Source organism: Mytilus galloprovincialis, chromosome 6 (genome assembly GCF_965363235.1).
Source record: "Mytilus galloprovincialis chromosome 6, xbMytGall1.hap1.1, whole genome shotgun sequence".
Taxonomy (NCBI): domain Eukaryota; kingdom Metazoa; phylum Mollusca; class Bivalvia; order Mytilida; family Mytilidae; genus Mytilus; species Mytilus galloprovincialis.
This window is the reverse complement of record NC_134843.1, coordinates 53,922,896-53,948,400: the sequence shown is the minus strand read 5'-3', so window position 1 is coordinate 53,948,400 and position 25,505 is coordinate 53,922,896. Positions and strand designations below refer to the sequence as shown.

General features: G+C 30.9%; 2 protein-coding genes across 3 annotated transcripts in view; one reads left to right on the top strand and one right to left on the bottom strand.

The window, feature by feature from the left end:
- Positions 1–11,934, top strand: part of LOC143079890 (uncharacterized) — an 83,268-nt gene extending 71,334 nt beyond the window's left edge. The window contains exons 3-5 of one of the 2 annotated variants that reach the window (XM_076255516.1): positions 4,714–5,060; positions 8,735–8,955; positions 9,465–11,934. In XM_076255516.1, coding sequence (XP_076111631.1) covers positions 4,714–5,060; positions 8,735–8,955; positions 9,465–9,884 — 988 coding nt within the window. In that variant the 3' untranslated portion in view covers positions 9,885–11,934. Of the gene's footprint in view, positions 1–4,713; positions 5,061–8,734; positions 8,956–9,098; positions 9,161–9,464 lie in introns of those variants that run through there. The other variant, XR_012979526.1, reaches the window with a different exon arrangement.
- Positions 11,935–19,966: 8,032 nt separating this feature from the next.
- Positions 19,967–25,505, bottom strand: part of LOC143079888 (palmitoyltransferase ZDHHC3-like) — a 17,488-nt gene continuing 11,949 nt past the window's right edge. The window contains exon 8 of the mRNA XM_076255512.1: positions 19,967–23,818. Within this exon, the coding sequence (XP_076111627.1) occupies positions 23,742–23,818 (77 nt within the window). The 3' untranslated portion in view covers positions 19,967–23,741. The remainder of the gene's footprint in view (positions 23,819–25,505) is intronic.

The following is a 25,505-nucleotide window of genomic DNA, read 5'->3' as shown; positions in this document are numbered from 1 at the left end:
TGCTTGAATCTCTGCTTCGTCTGTTGACATCAGTACAATATCATCTGCACATAATGGACTGCCACAATATTCTAGTACTATTGTTAGTATTATGGCTCTTTTTTCTAGTTCTATTGGCAAGTCATCAATATAGGACTAGTGAAAATGAGTGGATAGGACACCTCCTTTTCTTACTCCTTGTTTTATTGGAAATCTTTTACTGATGTGTTTATTCCATTGTACTTCCGTTGACATATTTGCATTCAGATTTTGAATAACTTTCCAAACATCTGCTGGAACTTCATAATATAATTTGTCTAGGAAAATCATATGGTGTACCACATCAAATGCCTTTTGACTGTCATTGGAATGGTTGCTAGATATAAGTTTTTCTTTTGTTGTTTTGCATGTAATATGCCTTCAGAAACAATCAGTGCAGACAGTATTGGTGAGAATTCCCTTACGAAAAATGGCTTAGGATATCTCAGGATAATCTTGGGAAAAATACCAGGGCAATTTTGAGATATCCTTATCCTAAGATAGAGTTAAACGTGGGACGGTATTGGAACAAGGATAATTCCAGGGATATCCAGAGACCATCCAGATCATAAATCTCATAGTAAAGAATCCTGTGATAATCCTTTGCTCAGGATTCACCAGGTCCTGGTCTCAGGAATTTATCCTAATTTCAGGATATACATATTAGCTTGCATTAATATAAGTTGGTCTTGGGATAATCCTGAGGGGGGATAGGAGGGGTCCTGATCCCGAAATCCCGGACTTAAAAAAACGAAATTCCCGAGGTCCCGAATTTAAATAAAGTAAATCCCGATGTCCCGAAATCCGAAAAAACGATTCCCGGATCCCGAAAGGGTCAATCCCGAAATCCCGAGCTTAAAAACACCCGATCCCGGAGTCCCGATAAAGGTCCTATCCCCCCTCAATCCTGGTATATCCTGTGAATATCCCGAGAATGTCCTTAGTTCAGGACCAAGTATTTCTTCATGTATTCTATAATGAATTACAAAATTTGAGTAAAATCCATTTATAATGCACAAATTTGTTCTTTCACAAGTATGTTCTTCTTATTAGTTTAAGTCTATCCCTCATTATAAGGTGGATGACTGTCCTTGTTGTATCAATTAATCTGTCATATATAAATTATAATTTTGCGGTAAAAACTAAATTGACTAATTAATTTATTTCCAGCAAGATGTATTGTAATAAGTAATTAGTATTTGTATTGGCCATGTTTAATGGCTTATTTTAATGGCAGTAAACTTAATTTCCCCCCAAATTGCACCGATTATATATTTGATTTTACTTCTTTTGGTTGGACCATGTACATGTACCTACGGGGCGCCGAATGGGACTCTTGTGGTTTTGTACAAAATTCAATTCTGTCATAACAAAATCAGTTTTGTCTTACAAAACTATGTGATACAGACTTGTTTTATGAGAACTTCAATTTTGTGATGACAAAATTCATTTTTGTCATGACAAAAGTCAATTTTTTTCAAAAAGGCATGCAAATATAAACTTATTTGCATACAAAATTGACTTTTGTTACCTGGTATGGAAATTAAAACACAAAAGTCAATTGTGTGAGACAAAATTGACTTTTGTGAGACAAAATTGACTTTTGTGAGACAAAATTGACTTTAGTGAGAAAAATTCAATTTTGTCTCACAAATGTCAATTTTGTGTCACAAAAGTCGATTTTGTATGCAAATTAGTTCACAGAATCCAAACTAAACAAATTTGCAGACAAAATAGACTTTTGTGAAACAAAACTCAATTTTATGAGACAAAATTTAATTTTGTCAATTTTGTCTCACAAAAGTCAACTTTGTCTCACAAATGTCAATTTTGTGTCACAAAAGTCGATTTTGTATGCAAATTAGTTCACAGAATCCAAACTAAACAAATTTGCAGACAAAATAGACTTTTGTGAAACAAAACTCAATTTTATGAGACAAAATTTAATTTTGTCAATTTTGTCTCACAAAAGTCAACTTTGTCTCACAAATGTCAATTTTGTGTCACAAAAGTCGATTTTGTATGCAAATTAGTTCACAGAATCCAAACTAAACAAATTTGCATACAAAATTGACTTTTGTTGCCCAATTTTCAAATTAGGTAACAAAAGTAAAGTCTGTGTTACAAAAATGAATTTTGTCATGACAAAAGTATCTTTTGTCCACTGAAAGATAATTTTGTATGACAAAATTTTAAATTTGTAGTATGCTACAAATTTTGTTAAACTGAACTAATTTTTGTTGAACAAAACTCACTTTTGTCCGTACAAAATTGAATTTCGAGTACAAAATCACAAGAGTCCCATTCGGCGCCTCGTAGTACCAGGATGTCCTACCACAGAGTAGGTAAATTATAGAACCCGGAGTCAAAGGTCGGTAATATAAAAATGTTGTATAATTAGTTTGATTCCAAATGGCTTCCAATGTAATGTTTTAACATACAATAATGTTTCTATTGAAATTTTTCTTCAAAACGTCTTGAACAATTGTATGATTCTTTGTGGAATCCCTGTTTTAGCATTGAAAGGAAAAGATAGATATCATATGGACATGGTAGCAAAAAAACGATTCGATCACTTTGATTCAAATGTATATATTTTTATTTTAATGAAGCAATATATTCCTTAAAAGTGATTTAATCAAATGAGCATCAAATTACATCTACTTTTTCTCCCTTTGTTGAGCAGAAAAAAATCGAAATATTGGAGCAATTTTTGGAGAGGGCTTTTATAATATCCCACACAAATACTTTTTGCCAGGATATTTCTTTACATTTTTCTTCAGATTCTTTTCAAGTCTGGATGAAGGTTTCTTTATCAAAACTTTGTATGAATTCATTATTATCAGATACATTTTAAATTGTGGACTATTATTTCGGAATGGAGGATTTGTAATAGATTATCACATAATAGTTAATTCAAAATTTTAAAAAAAGTGTTCATATTTTCGATTTTTGGAATTAAGATCAATGTTTTACAATATAAAAATTCGCAAATTTTTGAAAATTTTCACCAAATAATTAAAATGTTAAAATTCTAAAAATCGCTTTTAACGGTTTATTTATTTCTCTGTGATATTTTATCCTGAGAATAATTTGTCAAGGTAATTTTTTTCCAGGCATGGTATTTCACAGGTAGAATTTTTCCTGGGGAGTGAAAATCTATCTGTGTTATGCAGATAGTATGTACCGGTATATATTTGCCGTATCAAATTTCACAGAACCTTGTGAAATATAGTCCCATTAATTAGTATGTAAGTTACTCGCAATCAATATATACCTGACTTTAATTATAAAATGTTTCACAAAGGTAGAACAAATTGCATAATTTATCAAAGGGAGGGAATTATGAGCAATTTATTTTTTAAAGATATTAATATAACATGTATAATATATTCCTGAATCTTTTTCATAGTGAAATTTTTCCTTGAATCTTATTTTTTATATATTCATTTATATAACAAGATGACTAACAACATGAATTTTTAATAAGACAGATAACATTTCACAGGTAAATACTATCCAGCTGTTAAAATTGCTTTTGTTCCAATATACTGTTATGCTATAATTTATCTGATTTCCATATAATCAGCAACAACATCTTTGTCCCCAGACTATATATATAGTTAAAAATATTATCATAATCAAATTCTTCCATTACTGTTAACAGTAGTAATGCAACTATATTTCTAACTTTACGTTTTAATTTATATTTGTACTGAGATCTGAAAACAACTCACTTTTACATGTATTGCACTTACCTTATTTAATCATGATATTATTTCACAATTGCGATTTTTGAAATTATTTCTGGTTTTCTTTCTTATGTTTAATGATAATTTTCTTTTTAAAAGAATGATATTTACTTGAATTTTTTCAGGAAATTTTTTCAATGATAATTTGTGAAATAATTCCCATTATAATACATTTTTTTTTACAAAATAGGTTTAATTCAGATACACTTTATTATTATTTCATAGTATTTGTAAAGGATTATTTTTTTTCTAATAACTATTCAATAAATTAACTACCCAGATAGAACTTCACGGCAAAGGAAAAAATATCCCAGGGAAATATTTTCCTCCGGATAAAAAAATAACAACAACTACTGTGACATTTTTTCCTCCGGATCAAATTTCACCCGGATATAATTTTGCTTTACACTTATACAATATGTTTGCCTATTATGTATATATAAAGGTGTTCGTTGTACCGATGTATATCATATGTTTATTTATATATTATATATAAAATAGACATTGAAATCGTAACCTATTGGTTGCCGAGAGGTTTTGTCGATATGTTGAGGTCAGTAACGCATAACAGATTTAAAGGACGGGTTCGATTCCCAGTGAGGGTAGAAATTACTAAAATTAAAGGTAAGTTTTTAAATTAATTCCATTAGTGAACAGAAATCAGTAAATTAACCAATTCAAACTGGTACACAAAGGAAACAATTGAATATAATTTGGTGAGTCCATTTCAGCGACGGATTTAGGAAGCGTTTATTCTAGAAAAAGAATCCATGGTAATTAAATAGGCTGACGTCACGACAATGGTTTAAATATGAAATAGCAAATGTAAACGACTTCAACGTGTATGATATAACATTTCCTTTATACGGGTTGGTATTTGTGAGCCTACTATAACAAAAACATGTTGATGGTTGTTGATGTTATAATATCGATTTTGTTTCAGTTTTAAAAAAGAGAAATACTACTCCAGGAGTGGGAAAAACAGGGAGCAGGATGAAATCTTAATGCCAACATTCATTGATATGAAAGGTTTTGAAGACCAGAACGATGAGTTTACCAAAGAGTTATTGAAAATTATCTTCTATGGAAAATTGAGAGAAGGTGAAGAATTATCTGAAGTTTCAACACACTTCAAAACATTTGGCTTAAATGGTTTAAAAGAGAAATATGGTCAGCGCGAGGAATATTTAGTGATAGACAGAATTATATTTGTGTGTTCAGGAGACCCCGCGACTCCTCTACCGACACAGTTAATGGCATGTGTGAGTGAGATTGCACATGGCGTAAGAAGTAAGTAGCGCTGCTAATTTATAAGGTAGATATTCCATTAAAATATGTAAGTTTGTTGAACTTGCCACATTTGTCTTGAAAGCGAGACACAAGGGCATTTAGTAGAGTCAACAATTAGATTCAGTCTTTTATAGTTCGTTCTTATGTTGTACTGTTATACCACTGTCCCAGGTTAGGGAGAGGGTTGGGATCCCGTTAACATGTTTAACCCCGCCACATTATGTATACATGTGCCTGTCCCAAGTCAGGAGCCTGTAATTCAGTGGTTGTCGTTTGTTTATGTGTTACATATTTATTTTTCGTTCATTTTTTTTTATAAATAAGGCCGTTGGTTTTCTCGTTTGAATTGTTTTACATTGTCATTTCGGGGACTTTTATAGCTGACTATGCGGTATGGACTTTGCTCATTGTTGAAGGCCGTACGATGACCTATAATTGTAAATTTCTATGTCATTTTGGTATCTTGTGGAGAGTTGTCTCATTGGCAATCATACCACATCTTCTTTTTTATATCTAGTAATGTTTTAAGATATCAATAACTTTATCAAACCTTACTAAAATTTTACCAAGTCTAGATAGAATCTATTTTCTTATAATAAAGACCAAGCAAAATTTTGAAAATGGTAGTTTTCTTTTTTCAATATTTTACTGATTGAATGACTTAGTTTGTTTTTGCAGTTAACATTATGATACAGCCTTGGATGAAAGTGTTTTTTAGACATGATAACTTTGTCCAATGTTAAAGAAATTTTATGAAACTTAGGAAAAAGCTGTTTCTATCATTCAGAGATAATGTCTGAAGCCAAATTTTTAAAATACTTTTATTTATGAAGTTAACATTTACATGCAGTCTAAGTTAAACAAATTAAGACATTCAATAGAATGTTATGAAACTTGGACAAATTAGTGTAATCAACATCAAAAAATAATATCTAAAGAAAACGTTTTTGAGAGTCAAAATTAACTTTATATTATATATGTAGGACTCTTAAAGTGCGATGGGGATGGTAAAACGCGGTGGTCACGCTAAAGTGCGATGATTTGATACATTAAGTGCGATGGTCTATGCTATGTAAAGTCCAATGCAGCGATACGCTAAAGTGCGTTTTTTCCGCGAAAGTGTATGTTTGCGAAAGTATGGACGTTTGCAACGTTAAATTTCATTATGACGTTACAAGCTGTTTGTACAAACAAAAATGAACGAGAATGTTTGTGCAGTTGTTTACTAGACAATAAAAGAAACAAAAGAGAAACAAATTATCCCAATCCGGAACATTTTTGGTTGGTGCTAGTAGTGTTTGTATCCGGAGGAGTTATTTCCCCAAAAAATCATCCACAGTAACGGAAATGCAACCATTTGCTGCCACTTTGACTTATAGACCAAATTCAGCTTTGTTGACGGCGTCAAACGTGTTTCTGTCAGAATACTAGAAAAAATGAATTTTCATAAACATAGAAGCTGACGATCGTAAGGGGAAGTCGAATACCGTAAGAGATAGTGAAACGGCAAAATACACCATGCACATGTCAAAGTATTTAAATCGTTCAAATTTAATTTAGTAACTCCTTCGAATTCTATGTTTGTCATCCCATGTCATTTAATTGAGTGAAATAAATGCTATTTTTATACGACCGCAAAAAATTTTGCGGTCGTATATTGAAGATATTTGGTTTCCGAACAATAACTTTAGTTTAGGTAAATAGAAATCTATGAAATTTAAACACAAGGTTTATAACCACAAAAGGAAGATTCAGATTGATTTTGGGGGTTATGGTGCTAACAGATTAGGAATAAGGGACCAAAAAGGGGCCTAAATACGCATTTTTCCTTGTTTCTAGACAATAACTTGTGGAACGGTGTATGGATCTCTCTAAAATTATACCACAAGTTTCCATACCACAAAGGGATGGTTAGGATTTGATTTGGGGGGGGGGGGGGGTTATGGCTCAAACCGTTTAGGAATAAGACAAAAAAAGGGGGAAACACAAGGGTTTCCTGGTTAATTGACAATTATTTAAGTACAATTTTATGTTTGGATTACCTCCCTTACACTGCTTTTAAATTATGTATAAAGAAATGTATTGTCTTGAGGTGATTAGCTGTCAATTTATTTATAGAAGTTACTGTCTTAAATGCTGATTAAGGAATATTAATTTTAGCCATGATTATGTATGTCATTTTCTATTTTAAGACTTTTATGATGTATTTAAATGGGTAATTACGGTTGCAAACTCATTGGAAATTTGAATTGAGATTATGACCATATCTTGAGGGAAAACATTTTTTTTTTGGAATAATGAGGAGGGGCGGGTGAAACAAAATTGTCGGGGGATAAAAAAGAAATAAATGGGGGTGGTGGGGAAATTTCTTCAAACATTATTTTTTTTTGCAAAAAAGGGGGGTAATTTTTTTTTTTGGGGGGGGGGGGTCAATTTGCAACAGCATAGTGTATTGCACAAAAGCAAAAAATTGAATATAAATTTAAATCATATACAAGTAACCAATTCTAAGTTCTTTGACTACAGTTATTCAGTGTCAGAAACCTATTATGTGTCAAATATTTAATTACAATCCAAATTCAGACCTGTATCAGGCGCTAATATTGTGTCCATTTTTACACCAACTGTTCAGGGTTAGACCTCTGCGGTCGTATCTAGCTGCGCTTTTATAAATAAAAATATAAGATGATTTAAGCAATTGTATCACAAAACAATTTGTTTAAAAATCTCTTGTTATATATATATATATATATATATATATATATAGACTCATTTATATCTTTTCGTTTGGGCTTGTATCACATTTTCCCTCCGGTTTATATGATCCGTTCATCCTTTGACTCTTCAAATTTAAGAGTCTATCTAAAAATGAGGGTACTTCTTATATGGCCTTCCAAATACCGTTTCGGTCTCTAACATCACTGAAGAGACATTTATTGTCGAAATCCGGATCTGGTGTACTAAAAAAATATTGACACCGTATGTTTGTGGCATAACATCGTGGCCACAAGTTAAAAAAAAAATTCTGTTTAGTATTAAATTTATATTAGGATCCATTTTGTTACATCTTGTGATCAATTTTATTTTTTATTTTATTTTCAATTAATATATACAAAAAAAGTTTCTTTTCAACGACGTTCATAGTCTTGAAAAGTCCCAAGATGGACGAAAGCGCTAGACAATGCTGTTTTTAAAACTCTTTTTGTGTATTTAATTTTTAATATATATATATATATATATATATATATATATATATACGAGTCTAAATTGAAAAATACGTTCAAACCTATGATTGCGTTGGATAAAAACCGCAATTTTTATACGTGTGCATGTAAAACAAATTTCGTTGTAGAAGGGTCTAAAAACAGCACAAACAACATTTTCCAAAAGACCAAAAAAGTGAAAAAGTATATTTAAACTATTTATATAATTTAATGCAAATGCCAAAAAAGTTCACCACTTTGAATACAAAGTGGTGAAATATGGAAGGTGATTTAAGTGATTCACAAAAGTTTAAAAACATTAATGTATTTCAATCAACAGGTAATCTTTGTGAAGTTTAAATCAAGTAAAAATAAATAAAATGTTGCAAAAGATACAAATTAGTACATAAAACATTATATAATTGTGATATTATTATAAGCAATAATTTTATTGTAAAATTGCATGTGCAGGTATTCCGTTATTTGGTGTCATGACAAAATCTGACCTTTTAAAAGGAAGAAAGGAAACAGAAGTGGAGAAGAGAGAGACAGAATTCAGAAAACATCTTGGAATACCGAATAACCGCTTTATAAGGATGAAGAATTATTGTGAACATATAGATAAAAAGATGACTTATATGTTTTCTGTCACACCACAGATTGATGTTCGTATTCTTAAACTGATGACACAGGTAAGTGGCTTACATGTTTTCAGTCATACCTCAGATTGATGTGCGTGTCCTTAAAATAATGAAACATGGTAGTGGCTTATATGTTTTCAGTCATACCACAGATTGATGTGCTTGAATGTTCTTAAAATAATGAAACATGGTAGTGGCTTATATGTTTTCAGTCATACCACAGATTGATGTGCGTGTTCTTAAACTGATGACACAGGTTAGTGACTCATTAGTCTAGGGTTGTCAACTCAGTAAAAAATTACTAATCAAGTTACTTGTCAGTTTTACTGAGCCATACTTGAGTACCTGCTCAGAACAAAATACACAATGGGAACACAACCTAAGACATTAATCTTGGAGCTTTTAGAACATTTAATTTGTTTAACTGAAATTTATTGTGTAAATAGTATGATTTTTTTGGAAAAAACTGTGTATAGATTAAAAATAAATGAATGAATTTTATAAAATCGAAAAGAAGTACATGTGATTATTATACAACAGCAATAATTTTATTTTTACAGGTTTTCAGTAATGCATTAGAAGTAACAAACCCTGAAGCCCGTCTCGATGATCCAGAGATACCAGGTGAATCTAAGCCAAAGCCAGTTCCACCAGTTCCTAGTCCACAACCAGCAACATCAGGAATTGGCTTTGCAAGCTTATTGCTTCTAATCACCATTCAAGTGCTGTTTATGGCCATACTTCTGCATTTTTGCATGAAGCCAGTTATAACAGAGGAAAAACTCAACACGATCTGTGCAAATTATGACTTTATCAAGTCAAAACATGATGTTATAATTGATGGCCTTAATGAGTTATGTGACCATAAAGTGGACATTTTGAAACCTCCAATTTATCTGCTGGGTGGGGGGATAGTGTTTGTTATCGTTGTTCTTCCAATTGTGCTTTATTCTTTCTTGGGTAAATCTAGAAATAAGTAAACTTTGAATAATATCTTTACAATGACTGTCTTTCTGAGATTTTCTTAATAGCCTCAATAAGTAGTTGATAATAGAAAAAAGTCGTCAGACTGGAACTTTTAATTTTTAAACTGTTGAAGAAAAATGGCAATTTTCTTAGAGTTAATTTCAAGACCAATAAAAAAAACATGTATTATTTAATGAATACAGTATACGGTAAACTTTTTGGGTGCATTTAGTATTGCGATTTTTGAGCAATGAACAAAAACGTGAGCTTAATTATTGGATTTACAGGAAATGCTGCATAGATATTATGCTATCAAGATTTAAAATGCAAGTTTTCTTTAATTTTTGTGAAATTATTTATTAGCAATTCCTTCAATTTTAAAAACATCGCTAACATTTCTTAATTTACAGTAGTTAAAGAATTGTTTTTTGGACTTAGAGAGCTACCATTTGATTTATAAAAGGGGTAGGGGCTAGGATGACAAATTTGGTCCTGCCTTTTTTTTTATTTGTAATCTCTGTCCTGCCTTTTTATTTTTCACTCTATTTGGTTCTGCCTTTTTATTTATTAGTTTATCCTGACTTTTTTTTACATAAATTGTCATCCTGCATTACGTTTGGCATAGTTGCTCATCCGCCCTTTTTTCAAATTTCATCCTAGCCCCCAACCCCATAAATATCAAATGGTAGCTCCCTTAAAAGATATGACAAATGATATGGCAAAAAAAAATTATGATCTTAAAAAAGTTTTCACCAAAATATTCTAAAACATGTAAAACCTAGTATTTGGTTAAAAACATATGGAAGAGAACGGAACTTCTAAAGAAGCATTCATCATCACTATATTTCATATGTCTGAATGTATGTCATTCAAGCTGAAAGGTATGTGATGACTATAAGACTACAAACAAAAATTACAAAATCTGTTGAATAAACCAAATATTTACCAAGGAATTTCAAGAATTTGTGTGTCAAGGCAAAATCGATTTTTGTCAAGAACTCCTTTGCCAGCACCTTATGCCATATTATCGGCAGTTTGTACATTTTCCCTTTGATCTTACTACCTAATATTTTTAAGATCATGTATAGAACTTGATACTCGAAAATATTAGGCAATGACGGCATGTATTAGTGCAGCAACGTCGCTTGTTCAAGTCCATCCGCGTCAATTTATCAATGAAATGCACGCGACTTCATGTAAACAACCGAACAACTATCCCAACGTTTTGTACGCATAAAACTATCTTTACTAACTATTTCATTTTACTTCATATTCTCAACAACAACAAAATACAGTTATATCAAATTGCCGATAAATAGAATTAATGGCATTTTATTTTTTGATATTGACTTTATCAGCTCGAATATCAGCTCGCCCATTCTTCCTGATAAAGTCAGTATCAAAAACTAAAATGCCATTATTCTATATATATCATCTCTCAGAGAATGGAGATTGATTTTCTCCTCTTTTGGACATGAAAAAACTATTGTACACATGTCTGTTTTCGAAAATACTGTCCCCTATGATTTTATTGTATCTAGCTTGTTAAAATGATTTTCTGCAATGCCTTATAGAATATGATATAATCTTTATTTATTGGAATAAAGATGTAGATATATCTGAAAGAGTTCTTGAAAATAAGTGTTAAACCCCTATAAATGCAGGAATGGGAAGAACACAAGTTCCAAAAAAAAAACTAATTGGTCATTCAAAATCAAATTTGCAATTTGTTTCTAAATTTCTTAGCAATCACATAAAACAATTTTTATTTTTGAATTGAATTAAATGCTTCTTTTCATAATTTTATTGGGTTGTAAAAGCATGCATTGAAAGAAGCACATTTTGTTTGAGGCGCTCACTTAAAATTGCACATGATCAATGCTTGTATTACCCTTTAAAATGAAATTAAAAATTGCTTCTTATAATATCTTTTATATTCTACAACAATGAAATAAGTAGTTATATCAAGTTTTTTGTTTGTTTTCCAATGCACTGTTGTGATTTTGTTGTGGGTTTAGCACATGTATTTATGAATGTTGCATTTTTCTTGAGAAATAGAATATAATTTGTAATGCCTCATTATTGTTGTCATCCAGTCAAAAGACCAAATTCTTTTGAAACATACATGTAATATAATTGTTATGAAATGAAATGATATGTATGTACTTCTTTGTTTTCTTATTAAACTGATGTGCTAAATATATCCAGTAACCATGTGTTGTCTATTGACTTCCTCCAACAACAACAAAAAATACTACCAGGAAATAGCACAATAGTGTAAGAAGCTGCATTAATGGCATACGATACAGTTAAGCCCCAGTCCCACCAGACCACGATCGCACCACGCTCACCGCGATCTAAAATAAATTCAGATCGTGGTGAGGTCGCGGTATGAGCGGCATGAAAATGTAAATGTTCATTTCTTTCGCGTTGCTACTACGTTCTAATTACGCTTCTACAACGATCCCATTACGATTATACCACGTTCTCACCACGCTTATTTTGCGACCACACTACGATTATCACGATCTTTCTACGCTAATCAAGTCCTCACTACGACCATACCACGAGTTATCCGATTGCAACACGATCTAACCACGCTTCTACTGCGATCATAACAGACTCTTACCACGACCATACTACGATCATACCACGTTCATACCGCGATCTTACTACGCAGCAATAACGTCAACATCGTGTTCCATATAAATACTATTCCATTCCTTCTATTTCTCAGTAATCCGTAGAGTTTCTCGGAAACAACACAGTCATGTAACCAAAATATACCAGAACTCGTGGGCGTGGTGGTAGGGGTAGAGGCAGAGTCAGAGGCAGATCTGATAGTATTAAACGAATCATGATCCAATAGAGATTTGTCGGACCGATCAATCCAACTTTTATCCCAACCTATTACTGGTCCATCAAGATCAAATGGCGATGCTGTAGTGAACGATAGTTGGGATGACACAGATTCTAGTGAGACTGCGGTATTACAGGGGAGGTGATGACGTTGCTAACGTAAAATGGTGTTTTCGCAGCGTCACACCGTGACATATCGGGAAAAGATGCATTTTTACAGTTTCATCTGGGACTATTATACTAACATTAATATAATAGTCCCAGGTTTTATCATTGAAACTGATTTAACTTGAAAACGAGTTCATGAACCCCTCTTTTATAAAAATGACATTTAGTTTGATTACGTATGAAGATTATTTGTAAAAATTTTCATGAAAAAGTCAACGATATACCGCAAAAAATGCAGTTTTTTTTCCTCAAAAATCCTGAAACTATGATAAAGATTAATTATTTCCAAAGAATTGTTCTACAAGTTTAGAGCATACTAATGTAAAGAAGATTTTCTAAATGTTTTTTACATAAATTTGCTTGTGTTAATCTTTTGAAACAAAAAGTTAGGTATGTCTATCCCAACATGCCCAAGGATAGAAATGTCCAAAAAAACTAAATTTTGAGTAAATGTCTAAAATTTCGACCCCAATTATCTCTCAAAGTAGCACATGAAGGTATATTTTTATTACATATTTGAATTGCTTACTAGGTGAAGAAAAGCTTGTATGCAATTAAATTTTCGTCAGCAATTACTTTTGGGATCAAACTGTATCATATGCCCTTAAATACCAATCAATCAATCAATGTATTAGTGTTGATGAACTAGACGAAACCATAAGATAATATGTCTTTTAAAAATAGGGTAGAGTTTAAAATGTGATATTAAATTCCTTATTTTTTATTGATATTAAATGCTTTATACAATTTTTATATATTTAAATATTCCATTTAAAAATTGTGCTCTTTTAGCCTAGAGTTATCTCCCAGTACAGTGCAGTTATCTAATATACAAATGCAGCGCACAGTTACCAAACTTTTAAAGAATAATACTCAGACTAAATTTCAGGGGTCACCACACCAGGCGAAGTGAGCGACATTATTGCCCTATGACTCCCCACTCAGCTGTAGAGAAGTTCCAGGGAGAAGTTTATGTTGTCCTCGATTTCAGAAAAATTCCCCAATGTCACCTCATAAAGCATTTAACAATGAATGGATGTGTCCTATTAATGCATTAATATTTAAAACTATTAATACCTTAATGAAGAATTCTTGGACGTTTCTCAGTTGTATATAATTATAATCTATGCATAAAATTAAAATGTTTCTTTTAGTTCGAAAGTCATGTTCTCCTTAAAAAACTGATTTGAAAGCAATGTTGGAATGCTTTACTTTAAAGTACAGGAAAAAAATTAGGTTCAAGTTTACATATTGCAATTTAAATACATAATTATTTCACTTTTCGCTTAGTATTCATGATACTTTTGCATTTTTTTATGTTGGCATCAGAAGGTTGGAATGTCATTCTAATGTTTCACTAAGCTCAAATCATAAGTCATTATACGACCGCAAAATTTTGCGGTCGTATATTGGTATGACGTTGGCGTCGTCGTCGTTGTTGTCGTCGTCGTCCGAAGACATTTGGTTTTCGCACTATAACTTAAGTATAAGTTAATAGAAATATATATAATTTAAACACAAGGTTTATGACCACAAAAGGAAGGTTGAGATGGATTTTGGGAGTTTTGGTCCCAACAGTTTAGGAATTAGGGGCCAAAAGGGTCCAAAATTAAACTCTGTTTGATTTCATCAAAAATTGAATTATTGGGGTTCTTTGATATGCCGAATCTAACCGTGTATTTTTATTCTTAATTTTTGGATCCGTTTTCAAATTGGTCTACATTAAGGTCCAAAGGGTCCAAAATTAAACTTAGTTTGATTTTAACAAAAATTGAATTCTTGGGGTTCTTTGATATGCTGAATCTAAACATGTACTTATATTTTTGATTATGGGCCCAGTTTTCAAGTTGGTACAAATCGGGGTCCAAAATTAAACTTTGTTTGATTTCAACAAAAATTGAATATATGGGGTTCTTCGATATGTTGAATCTAACCATGTATTTAGATTTTTGATATTTGGGCCCGGTTATCAAATTGGTCCACATTGAGGTCTAAAGGGTCCAAAATTGAACTTTATTTGATTTCATCAAAAATTGAATTCTTGGGGTTCTTTGATATGGTTGAATCTAACCATGTATTTAGATTTTGGATATTGGATCATAATAGGTAAAATTAATGTACAATTTAAAAATTTTAAGTTTCAAGTTAAGTTTAAGTTCTTAGACCACTTCATTATGTGTCAGAAACCTATGTTGTGTCAACTATTTAATCACAATCCAAATTCAGAGCTGTATCAAGCTTGGATGATGTGTCCATACTTGCCCCAACTGTTCAGGGTTCGACCTCTGCTGTCGTATAAAGCTGCGCCCTGCAGAGCATCTGGTTTTATTCTGTTATGTATTTGTAAATATAATGTAGCTATTCTTTATTATTTTTAAGCAGTATTTAATAACCAGTTCCTCATTGTATAAATATTTGTTTTTTTATTGATTTTCAAATTGAATTTGCTGTTTCTGTGTTTATGTGAAAGCATTTAGAAAACGGAATTACTGTTCAGCACAGATGATACATGTGTACAAATTATTTTTTCATTAAAGTAATATCTCAGAGTTGGTCATTTTGTGGTCAATTTAAATATATTGATACAACTGAAGAAGAAATCTCACATTTTTTGCAATTAAACTTTAAACAAAGTGAAATATTTACTTTTATTGATCTTTTAGGAAGTTAATTCTGTTTTAATTGTTTATTATAATTCAATTAATTACATGCTCATTAGTTAAATATTATGATATAAATATACTAATGTATTAAGTAATTAAAAGATAAGATGTATGTGCCTTAAAGATAAGGAAAATGTTGTTGTATATGCTTGTCAATAATCAAAATGCCAGGGCTCAGAATGTATAAAGGTCATTATTTGCCCCCTGAAATTTCAAAATTAGTTAAGCTCTGCAGAAAATTTATGATTGTTTTATTGCTTATTTAAGAAGACGGTATGATATGTACAGAATTGTCACTTCAAGGTTATAGTCACATTTGACATGTGTTATGAAGTGACAATACTCAAATTTAGTCCAAAATATGAAATTCAGCCTTTTATACCAAACAAAATGTGTTGTTTTTGCCAAGATATTTAAAGCTGAACTTACTCTTTTTATTTATAAGGTTTAGGAAGGTAAATGAAAGTAACCTTATAAATAAAAGGAGTATCAGAAATTCCTGATCAGTGCAATAATGAATTATGACAGCATCATTGTGAGAAAAATTTTCTTCAAGGCATTAAAAATCCATATTTTTGTGTGGATTATTTCATGATTAAAAGAATATTGTGATTTACATTAATCTCTGTAAAATCTTAACTGACCATATATAATTCCTTCTCATAGTTGAGGGGATCTGTTTGGGACTCCGGGATTGGGTGTTTTAAAGCTCATGATTTCAGGTTGAGGGAATTCTTTTTTTTCGAATTTCTGGATGTCAGGATTTACATTTATTTAAATTCAAAATTCAGGACCTCAGGATTTCGAGTTTTTAAGCCAAGGATTTCAATATCGAGACCCCTCCTACACTCCCAAAATAGATCCTAATGTGTGACAAAAGTTTTTGAAATAAGCGTGGAATATACATGAAATATTTGTACTGTATGTTACTTATATATAATCGACAGTCAACGTTTAAGTTGAATAAACACATTGATATACCTAGGTAAGAAGGAAGCCATTGAAATTGTTCTTTCGTAAATGATGCTTTATGTAATAAAAAAAGTTTAACTATTTTGTGTGTTTAAAAAAATCAGCATTGTATTGATAACCATTTGTTATGTAGTTAAGTTTAACAATCTATTTTTTCTATATTTACTGTGTAACAATATTACTGTTGAGAGATGTTTTGTATAATTTTATTATCTGTTTGTTTTCTTAGTTCTAACAGCATTAACTTAATAAATTTTATTGTTTGTATTTTTCCTCGTTTATTAGAAAATGGCTAGAATTAAAGCAAGTCAAATTGTCCTTTGAAAGCTGTTCCTCCTTTAAGCAGCTGAATCTTTGTGACAAAAACATCCACTTCAAGGGGAAGTGTGCTACCTTCTATGTAAAGAGAGACTCCACAGTATCTCCATAGACTTTTACTCTGTGTTTTATAGGTGGATTCGTTGAGCCTGTTCTATTGACAGATAAAAATTCCAATCAGCACATATTTCCTAATCAAATAAGGCCCATCTTAAAATTTCAAACATATCGACTATGGATGCAATGAGAAGTTTTATTGAGAAGTGTTGATTAAAACATTGATCTTTTGGAGGATGTGCATTCCTGTTTAATAAATCAATAGAAGTGCTTTAGACACAACATAATTATAAAAGTGTTAATTTCTTATCATACTGGCCTGAGTTTTTATCATATATTTTTTGGTGGCGTAAGATGAAGTGTCCAGAGAGAACCATCTACCTTTAGCAGGAAAACAGGCAATACTTCGAGTGTAGGATTTTCTCACTGTTGAAGATCTATTTGGTGGCCTTGGGATGTTTTCTGCTCTTTGATTGAATTGTCTATTTGACACATTCCCTGTTTCAATTCTCAATTTTATAAGAAACTCATCACCTCAGCGTTGACAGGCTAGGGATTACTGCAGATTAATGAGCTAGTTAGACGACTTGGACTTTAAGACAATTGCATTTCTCATGATACTATATTTAATCATTATGGCACCACAGAGCCCCAAAATTAGAATCACAACTCCGCCCTTCTTTTGGACAGTGTTCCTGCTTCTACACTTCACCCAGTAATGGACTTCTATTTTAAAACTGAAAATGAGAACAACAAGAACGTGTCCATAGTACATAGTACTCCCAATATCATTTTATATGTTTAGTGGACAGTGAAATTGGGGTCAAACCTCTAATTTGGCATAAAAATTAGAAAGATCATATCACAGGGAACATGTGTACTAAGTTTCAAGTTGATTGGACTTCAACATCATCAGAAATTACCTTAACCAAAAACATTAACCTGAAGCGGGATAGACAGACAGACGGACACAGAGACCAGAAATCATAAAGCCCATAAATGGGGCATATCATAAAAAACCTACTGATCTGGATATTAGCTGTGACAGATTATAGGTAGGCTGTTATTGTCATAGAATAAAAATGGAAACCAATTCAAACATTTTCCCAGCAAAAACACTGAAGAATTACAAGTATGGTCAGCGAAGCTGTTAAATTTTTCAAGAATTGTCAACATAGCAGTTAAATACCAAAGCAACAGTTATAACTGGAGTAGGTAACAAGCATACTGTGAATACTGCATGGACATACATAGTCCCCTACAAGTTAAACATTCATTGCATTGGAACAAAATGCTAACTTGATCAATAACTTGTAATGGTGTTAACTATATAACAAATTAAATATCAAGGCAATACATATATCTTCAAGTTTGACTAAAAAAAGTGTTGAAATATAATTATTTAGGTGATTTTTTATGCCCCATTTATGGGCATTATGTTTTCTGGTCTGTGCGTCCGTTCGTTCATCTGTCGGTCTGTTCGTTCATCCGTCTGTCCCGCTTCAGGTTAAAGTTTTTGGTCGAGGTAGTTTTTGATGAAGTTGAAGTTCAATCAACTTGAAACTTAGTACACATGTTCTTTATCATATGATCTTTCTAATTTTAATGCCAAATTAGAGATTTTACCCAATTTTCACGGTCCACTGAGCATAGAAAATGATAGTGCGGATGGGGCATCTGTGTACTGTGGACACATTCTTGTTTAAAGTCTAAGGACCATAACTATACACAAAATCATCAGACCAGAACAAAATTTGAACTTGATCAGTAACTTGTCAGGATAAAACAATGCACCAAATATCAAATCAATATCTTCAAGCATGAAGAAAAAAGTGTGGGAAACTGATTTGCCGGACTGATGGTTGGACAGACAGGCAGGCAAACGGAATGTAAACCTAAAGTCCCCTTTGACTTCATCAGTAGGGGACTACTGGTAACAAATATTTGCCACTGGATAGCACCAAACAACAATCAATCATATAAAGTATCAATTCAGAAATTATTGCAAGCAATTATTTTGAAGAAGGGCTAAACTGCAAGATTTTTAATTATTGCCATTTAAGGAAAATCTTCATACAGTTTTTATGTATCAGATTTCAGACTGTGTGTTTTTATAATTATTAGTGTGATTGTCGTTCAATTGCATTACTTGCATTTATAATAACCTTGCAATAATTTCTAAATTAAAGAGTTCATAAGAAACAATTCAAATGAAGCTAAAAAATTTATTAAACATATAAAATGGAAACATTTCAAGATGATCATGAAACCAATAAAAATACTGATCATGTACAAAACAAATCAAACAAATAATTACACTATGTGTTTAATAACAATAAAATCTGAATTTCTAACAAGTGTTTGAAGTTATTTTTCAAAATTATCGAAATTTGTGGCCTGAGAAAACATTGCGTTTATATTGATAATCAAATAAAACCAGATGCTCCGCAGGGCACAGTTTTATACAACTGCAGAGGTTGAACCCTGAACGGTTGGGGCAAGTATGGACACAACATTCAAGCTGGATTCAGCTCTAAATTTTGGATTGTGATTAAATAGTTGACACAGCATAGGTTTCTGACACAGAATGAATGTGGTCTAATGAACTTATAAAATTTTTTTTTTGCTTTTGAGCAATTCACTGTTGAATATTAATCCTCTCAAAAAAATGTTTTAAGAAATTTTCTTTTTATTTATGAAATCTGAAATGAAATAAATTGAACTCCCCCCCCCCCCCCCCCCATTTTTTTTCACATCCCTCTTTCCCTTATTCCAAAACTGATCTAATTCAAATTTCTAATGGAGTATGCAACAATAACTACTCATTTAAATACATATTAAAATGTAAAAAAAGTGCATGTTATCACTGAATGGTAAAGATTGTTTTAATTTATCAGTTGGTAGTAAAAGTGAATATACATTGTATATAGTATAAAACAATGATTTAAGTTAATTCAACTACTATTCTGGACAAAGAAAGATAACTCCAATTGAAAATTTCTTGCTATTGCACAATATTGTGCAATTAGATATTTCTTGCTATTGCGCAATTGAAAATATTTGCTATTGCACAATACTGTGCAATTGAAGATTTCTTGCTATTGCGCAATACTGTGCAATTGAAGATTTCTTGCTATTGCTAAATACTGTGCAATTGAAAATTTCTTGCTATTGCACAATACTTAACATTATAATTTTGGATCCTGATTTGGACTGACTTGAAAACTAGGCCTATAATCAAAAATCTAAGTACATGTTTAGATTCAGCATATCAAAAAAGCCCAAGAATTCAATTTTTGTTAAAATCAAACTTAGTTTAATTTTGGACCCTTTGGATCTTAATGTAGACCAATTTGAAAACAGGACCAAAAATTAAGAATCTACATACACAGTTAGATTCGGCATATTAAAGAACCCCAATTATTCAATTTTTGATGAAATCAAACAAAGTTTAATTTTGCACCCTTTGGGCCCCTTATTCCTAAACTGTTGGGACCAAAACTTCCAAAATCAATCCCAACCTTCCTTTTATGGTCATAAATCTTGTGTTTAAATTTCATAGATTTCTATTTACTTATACTAAAGTTATGGTGCGAAAACCAAGAAAAATGCTTATTTGGGCCCCTTTTTGACCCCTAATTTCTAAACTGTTAAAACCAAAACTCCCAAAATCAATCCCAACCTTTCTTTTGTGGTCATAAACCTTGTGTCAAAATTTCATAGATTTCTATTTACTTAAACTAAAGTTAATAGTGCGAAAACATTTCAATAAATCGTTGTCAAAGCCCCTAATAAAAATTACAGTATTTTTATAATAAGTGTCACTATGCAATGGCTTGGGCTCCTGACGATGGACATGGCCATGGTCAATTAGTTAATTCTAATTGGTCTAAATAGATGTTCGAAACACCTTGTGATCTATGGAGTTGGGGTGCTGGGATAGGCTTTGACAACGATTTATTGAAATATCTGTTCATTTGGCAATAAATACTCAAATTTGTGGTTCATCAATTATTTATATTTGAAAACTAAATGCTTAAGTTGATTTAATCTTCTGACCTATATATAAACCTCAATTCTGATGCAATACCATGCAACTTTACAAAGTCAATGTACAAACTTAAATGAAGTACTTTGAATAGATTTATTAAGCTACAAACTAAAATTCTTTACATTTTTAGCATTTATCCTACTGTACTAATTATATAATAGAGGCACAATGTAAAAAAATATTGATCACAAAAATTATTGTAAAAAATCATAGTGCAAAAATACTTTTACAATAAATACATAAGTCTATATATACACATTATTATTGGCACCAGTTATTGCATTTACATAAAATATAAATTTTATTTTAAAAAAAATTTAATAAGGTGCACAAGAAGTTTATTTACAGATATCAGTATTGATAAATATTTTGTACCCACGGAGTTTCAATTATAATGGATTTCAAAATCAAACCATGTGTTTTTCAACCTCTTATGAAATGTCAATTTTCAATTTATTTGTTGCAAAATATGAAACTACAAACTTAAAACTCAAAAATCAATGATAATTCCACTTTTTGTGTTTTATTCAAGGTATAAAAACACAAATTCAAAACAATGTATCAATGATATATATTATTAAAAAAATCAATGAAATAAGTCATGAAAAATGATCATCATTAAAACTATTTAATCAGTTGATAAAAAAACTTAGTATGAAAATCCTTAAAAAATTGTTAAGGGTTCTACTAAACAATGCTTCTCACTCACAATTGCTGCTGTCAGTGAAAAAGTGTAATATTGATAACAAAAATTAAGTCCGTTTATCAGGGATACATTTGTATACCGTAAAAATACCCCCAAAACTTGTTCCCATCAGATAACATTTCTATTCCTTGAACTTTTAGAAGCTTATTTTCAAGTTTCAAAATATTCCATGAAAGTTGACAATGTCTAAAATTTAAATCATTGACTGTAAGCTTCTCTAACTGCAAAACAAACTTAATCCCTTACTTTGTAAAATGCAAAAAAAATGACAAAAAATATTCAAAACTTTGATAAATTTTTTTTGCAAAATTATAAATTTGTATTGGGATTCCTTTTTTTTTATACAAAAATGCTTCTGTCAAGTTTGTCCATTTTTTAAAATCCATAAAGGTGTGACACAGTAATTGATGTATGAAAAACTTAAACGTTGAACTGTATCTTAATGCTAACTGCTAATTTAACAACAAACTGAAAATTACTCAAAATATAAAATTTCTTGCCAAGAAAAAAGCACTTATATGCAAGTTATACACACATATTCAAACTCTCTCCCAGGAAGAAATCACACGAGTCATAATTTTTAATATATTTCCCTCTTTAATCTAATACTATAGAGAGCTAACCTCTTGTAATAAAAGTATTTATGGATTTATAACTCCTGTTGCTGCTGTTATTACATTTCATGTTTTTATGATTCAGTAGTTCTGAGGCTTTTTCACAAAAAACTCTTGTCACAAAAAAAAAAATCTTAAAGACAAAAATTGATCAAATGCTTTATTGAATAGTTTATCACATAATTTTTTTGTAAGATTTTTTTGTGAAATGAGTCCCTGAATATATAAACAAAAATATCTATATAACATAAAATAGCAACAAGATTTAAAATAAAAACAGGATTTAACACACAATGAGAAAATTTACATGATAAACGAGAGGCTTAAGAGACAGGATATATATGCATATTTATACCAAAAGCCATATTTTTTGGTACAAATTGAAAATAAACACTGGTATGGGTATTTGCATACTGAACACTCAAAAGTAAGCCTAAATGAAAGGTAGACAATACCCCCCATAAACATCTCTGCTTAAAGAAAAAATTCTGGTAAAATAATTGTTCCACATTGTGACAATAAAAACTAGAGGCTCTAAAGAGCCTGTGTCGCTCACCTTGGTCTATGTGAATATTAAACAAAGGAAGCAGATGGATTCATGACAAAATTGTGTTTTGGTGATGGTGATGTGTTTGTACATCTTACTTTACTGAACAATTATCTCTATCTATAATGAACTTAGCCCAGTAGTTTCAGTGGTAAAATGTTAATAAAAATTTACAAATTTTATGAAAAAGGCACCTTTGGGCCAGGTGAGCTAAAAAAAGATTCTATTTGCAATGACTGTTACTTTGTAGTAAAGACCATCTTCTTTTTAGCTGTTGGAATTTACTTCTAAATCTATCTATTAATATTCAAATTTAATAAAAGAAAATAATATATCTAGTTTAACAATAGCACACAACTGCTTATAGGAAAAATTAAATAGATATCACTGAATATTGAACATACATAAATTAGGTACAAAAAGTTCATTTATATACCGATGCATACACTAATGGAATGATTTTCATTTACAGAGATCATGTCTATCATGTTCCCAAGCTATCACAGACAATGATAACATTTTGACCCATACAAACACTTCTAGTATAAGACCCCTTTCAAATGGATTCCCCTGTAACATATGCGCAGGAAAAACTGAACCAGACAGATGTAAAAAGTCTACTGATATTTCTCTTGATGGCTGACATTTTATCTTATTTTTCAAACCTCCATAGTAAGACTGTATACATTTTCTCTGATACAATATGCAGTATGTGGTTTTATGACTCCAAACAAAACTGAAGTCTGTGACCTACAGGGTAACTACCAGCAATGGCTATAGACTTAATGAATCCGTTTATTGACAACTCATGAGTGTGTTGCAGCTCTTTCATCTGTGGGCTTACATTGCAGGACATTGGAAATACAATAGATGATTTTATTTGATCGATATGCTCTCTCTTATCAACTGATATGTTTTATACAATATATTGTTTTGATGGCCGTTCCTTTGATGCTTCAGTGAACAGCGGACATAACCAACCTAATGGATGACCTGCAAAGAAATAAGGCAATTAATATAAAAATAAGGCGATGTGGTATGATTGCCAATGAGACGATTACCATTCACCATGATTGGATGTAAGCAATCATAAGCAAATGTATGGCCTTCAACAATGAGAAAGCATACTATATACATGTTATGGAAAAGCTTTAAAATGTGATGTAGTAGTAGGCATACCAAGCTCGTAAAAACATAAAAACAGACAGTAGTTGCCCGATAGATCTAAAGAGTACACACTTGTTACAACTCATCTATGTTAATCTGCTTAAAACCTTTTTTAAAATAGTATAGTCAGGGGCGTTACTTCAACAAGTTATATTTTTAAGTTACTTATATAAGTAATTTTGTTTTTAAAAAAAATAAAATTACTCCATTTGTACTCAATAGAGTTATTTCAATTCTCAATAGAAACATAGATTAAATGTAGTTTTCATGAATTTTTACCTCATTTTATATCATAAAATAAAGATTTTTTTTTTATTAAAGAGGAGAATAGAGATAAAGTGTTAATTTAAAAATAATGAAAAAAATATTACTTGAATTATAAGTTATTTTATACATTTTTGAAAAAAATTAGTAGTTACACTTATTGAAGGAACATATTATGTAATTGATTTTGGTTACAAATTATAAATAACCTTAAGTCTTAATAAATTGACAAATATCTATCTATTTATATCCGTCTTCCTTTGGTATGAAAGATAAGTGTGTCAGAAATTAAAGATACTTAGTGTTTCAGATGAATTAAATTTTATATTTCATGGGAAAAATAACCAGATAACTGTAAAAATTTGTTAAAGTTAGTAAAATCTGTATTATTGGACACCTATGAAAATGAGATTTAGAAAAGTTACTTATATTAGTAATATTTAAAATAGCCACGTTTTCAACATTACTTGTAAAGGTAATTTTAATTATTACTTGTTTGAGTAATAACGTACCCTGACTGGTATAGGAAAAAGATGTGAAATGTTTTGTCATATTGAATATATCATACTCCTATTCAGCTCTTCAAAATAATTTTTCAAATACACATGTAGGTATTTTGACAAGGTTTGCATTCAGAGACTTTAATGATCAAAGGGACATAACTCAAGAAAAAAATGCAATAAGATGTTGCTGATGTTAAGTTTAATATCAATTTTAATTCAATGTGTTAAGTTTGTCAATTAATTTGGATCGTAAACAATTAAGCCTGGTTAAGACAAACTTTTGGTATTCCTTCTTATGCATTAAATATTTAAAAATGTTGTCATTTAAGATTGTAACAGCAAATTTATTTCAGAACAATTGAAACTTCTTTATGTTCATTTTACATCCAAAAAGAATTAAAGCATACAGGTAAAAACATCACAAAATGTTCAGGACCAGAATGACATCCAATCATCAAAATTTCAAGACAATGAGAGTTCTGTAAATTCAGAAATGATTGCGATGTTTTTATTATTGCTTAAAATGTGACAGGGTTACAATAGCAACTATAAATCTAAACTCGCATTTTGATTTTTTTTTAATAAGAATTAAACAGGATCTCAATATTGCAAAAAATTTAAATTGCATTTTAATCTAAATGACAAAATTGCAATAATAAATGCACGCAATAATTTCTGAATTTACAGTAACTATAACGTGACGGTACCCAAATTGCACCTATTTTGACAGTTTTTTCAACTAAGTT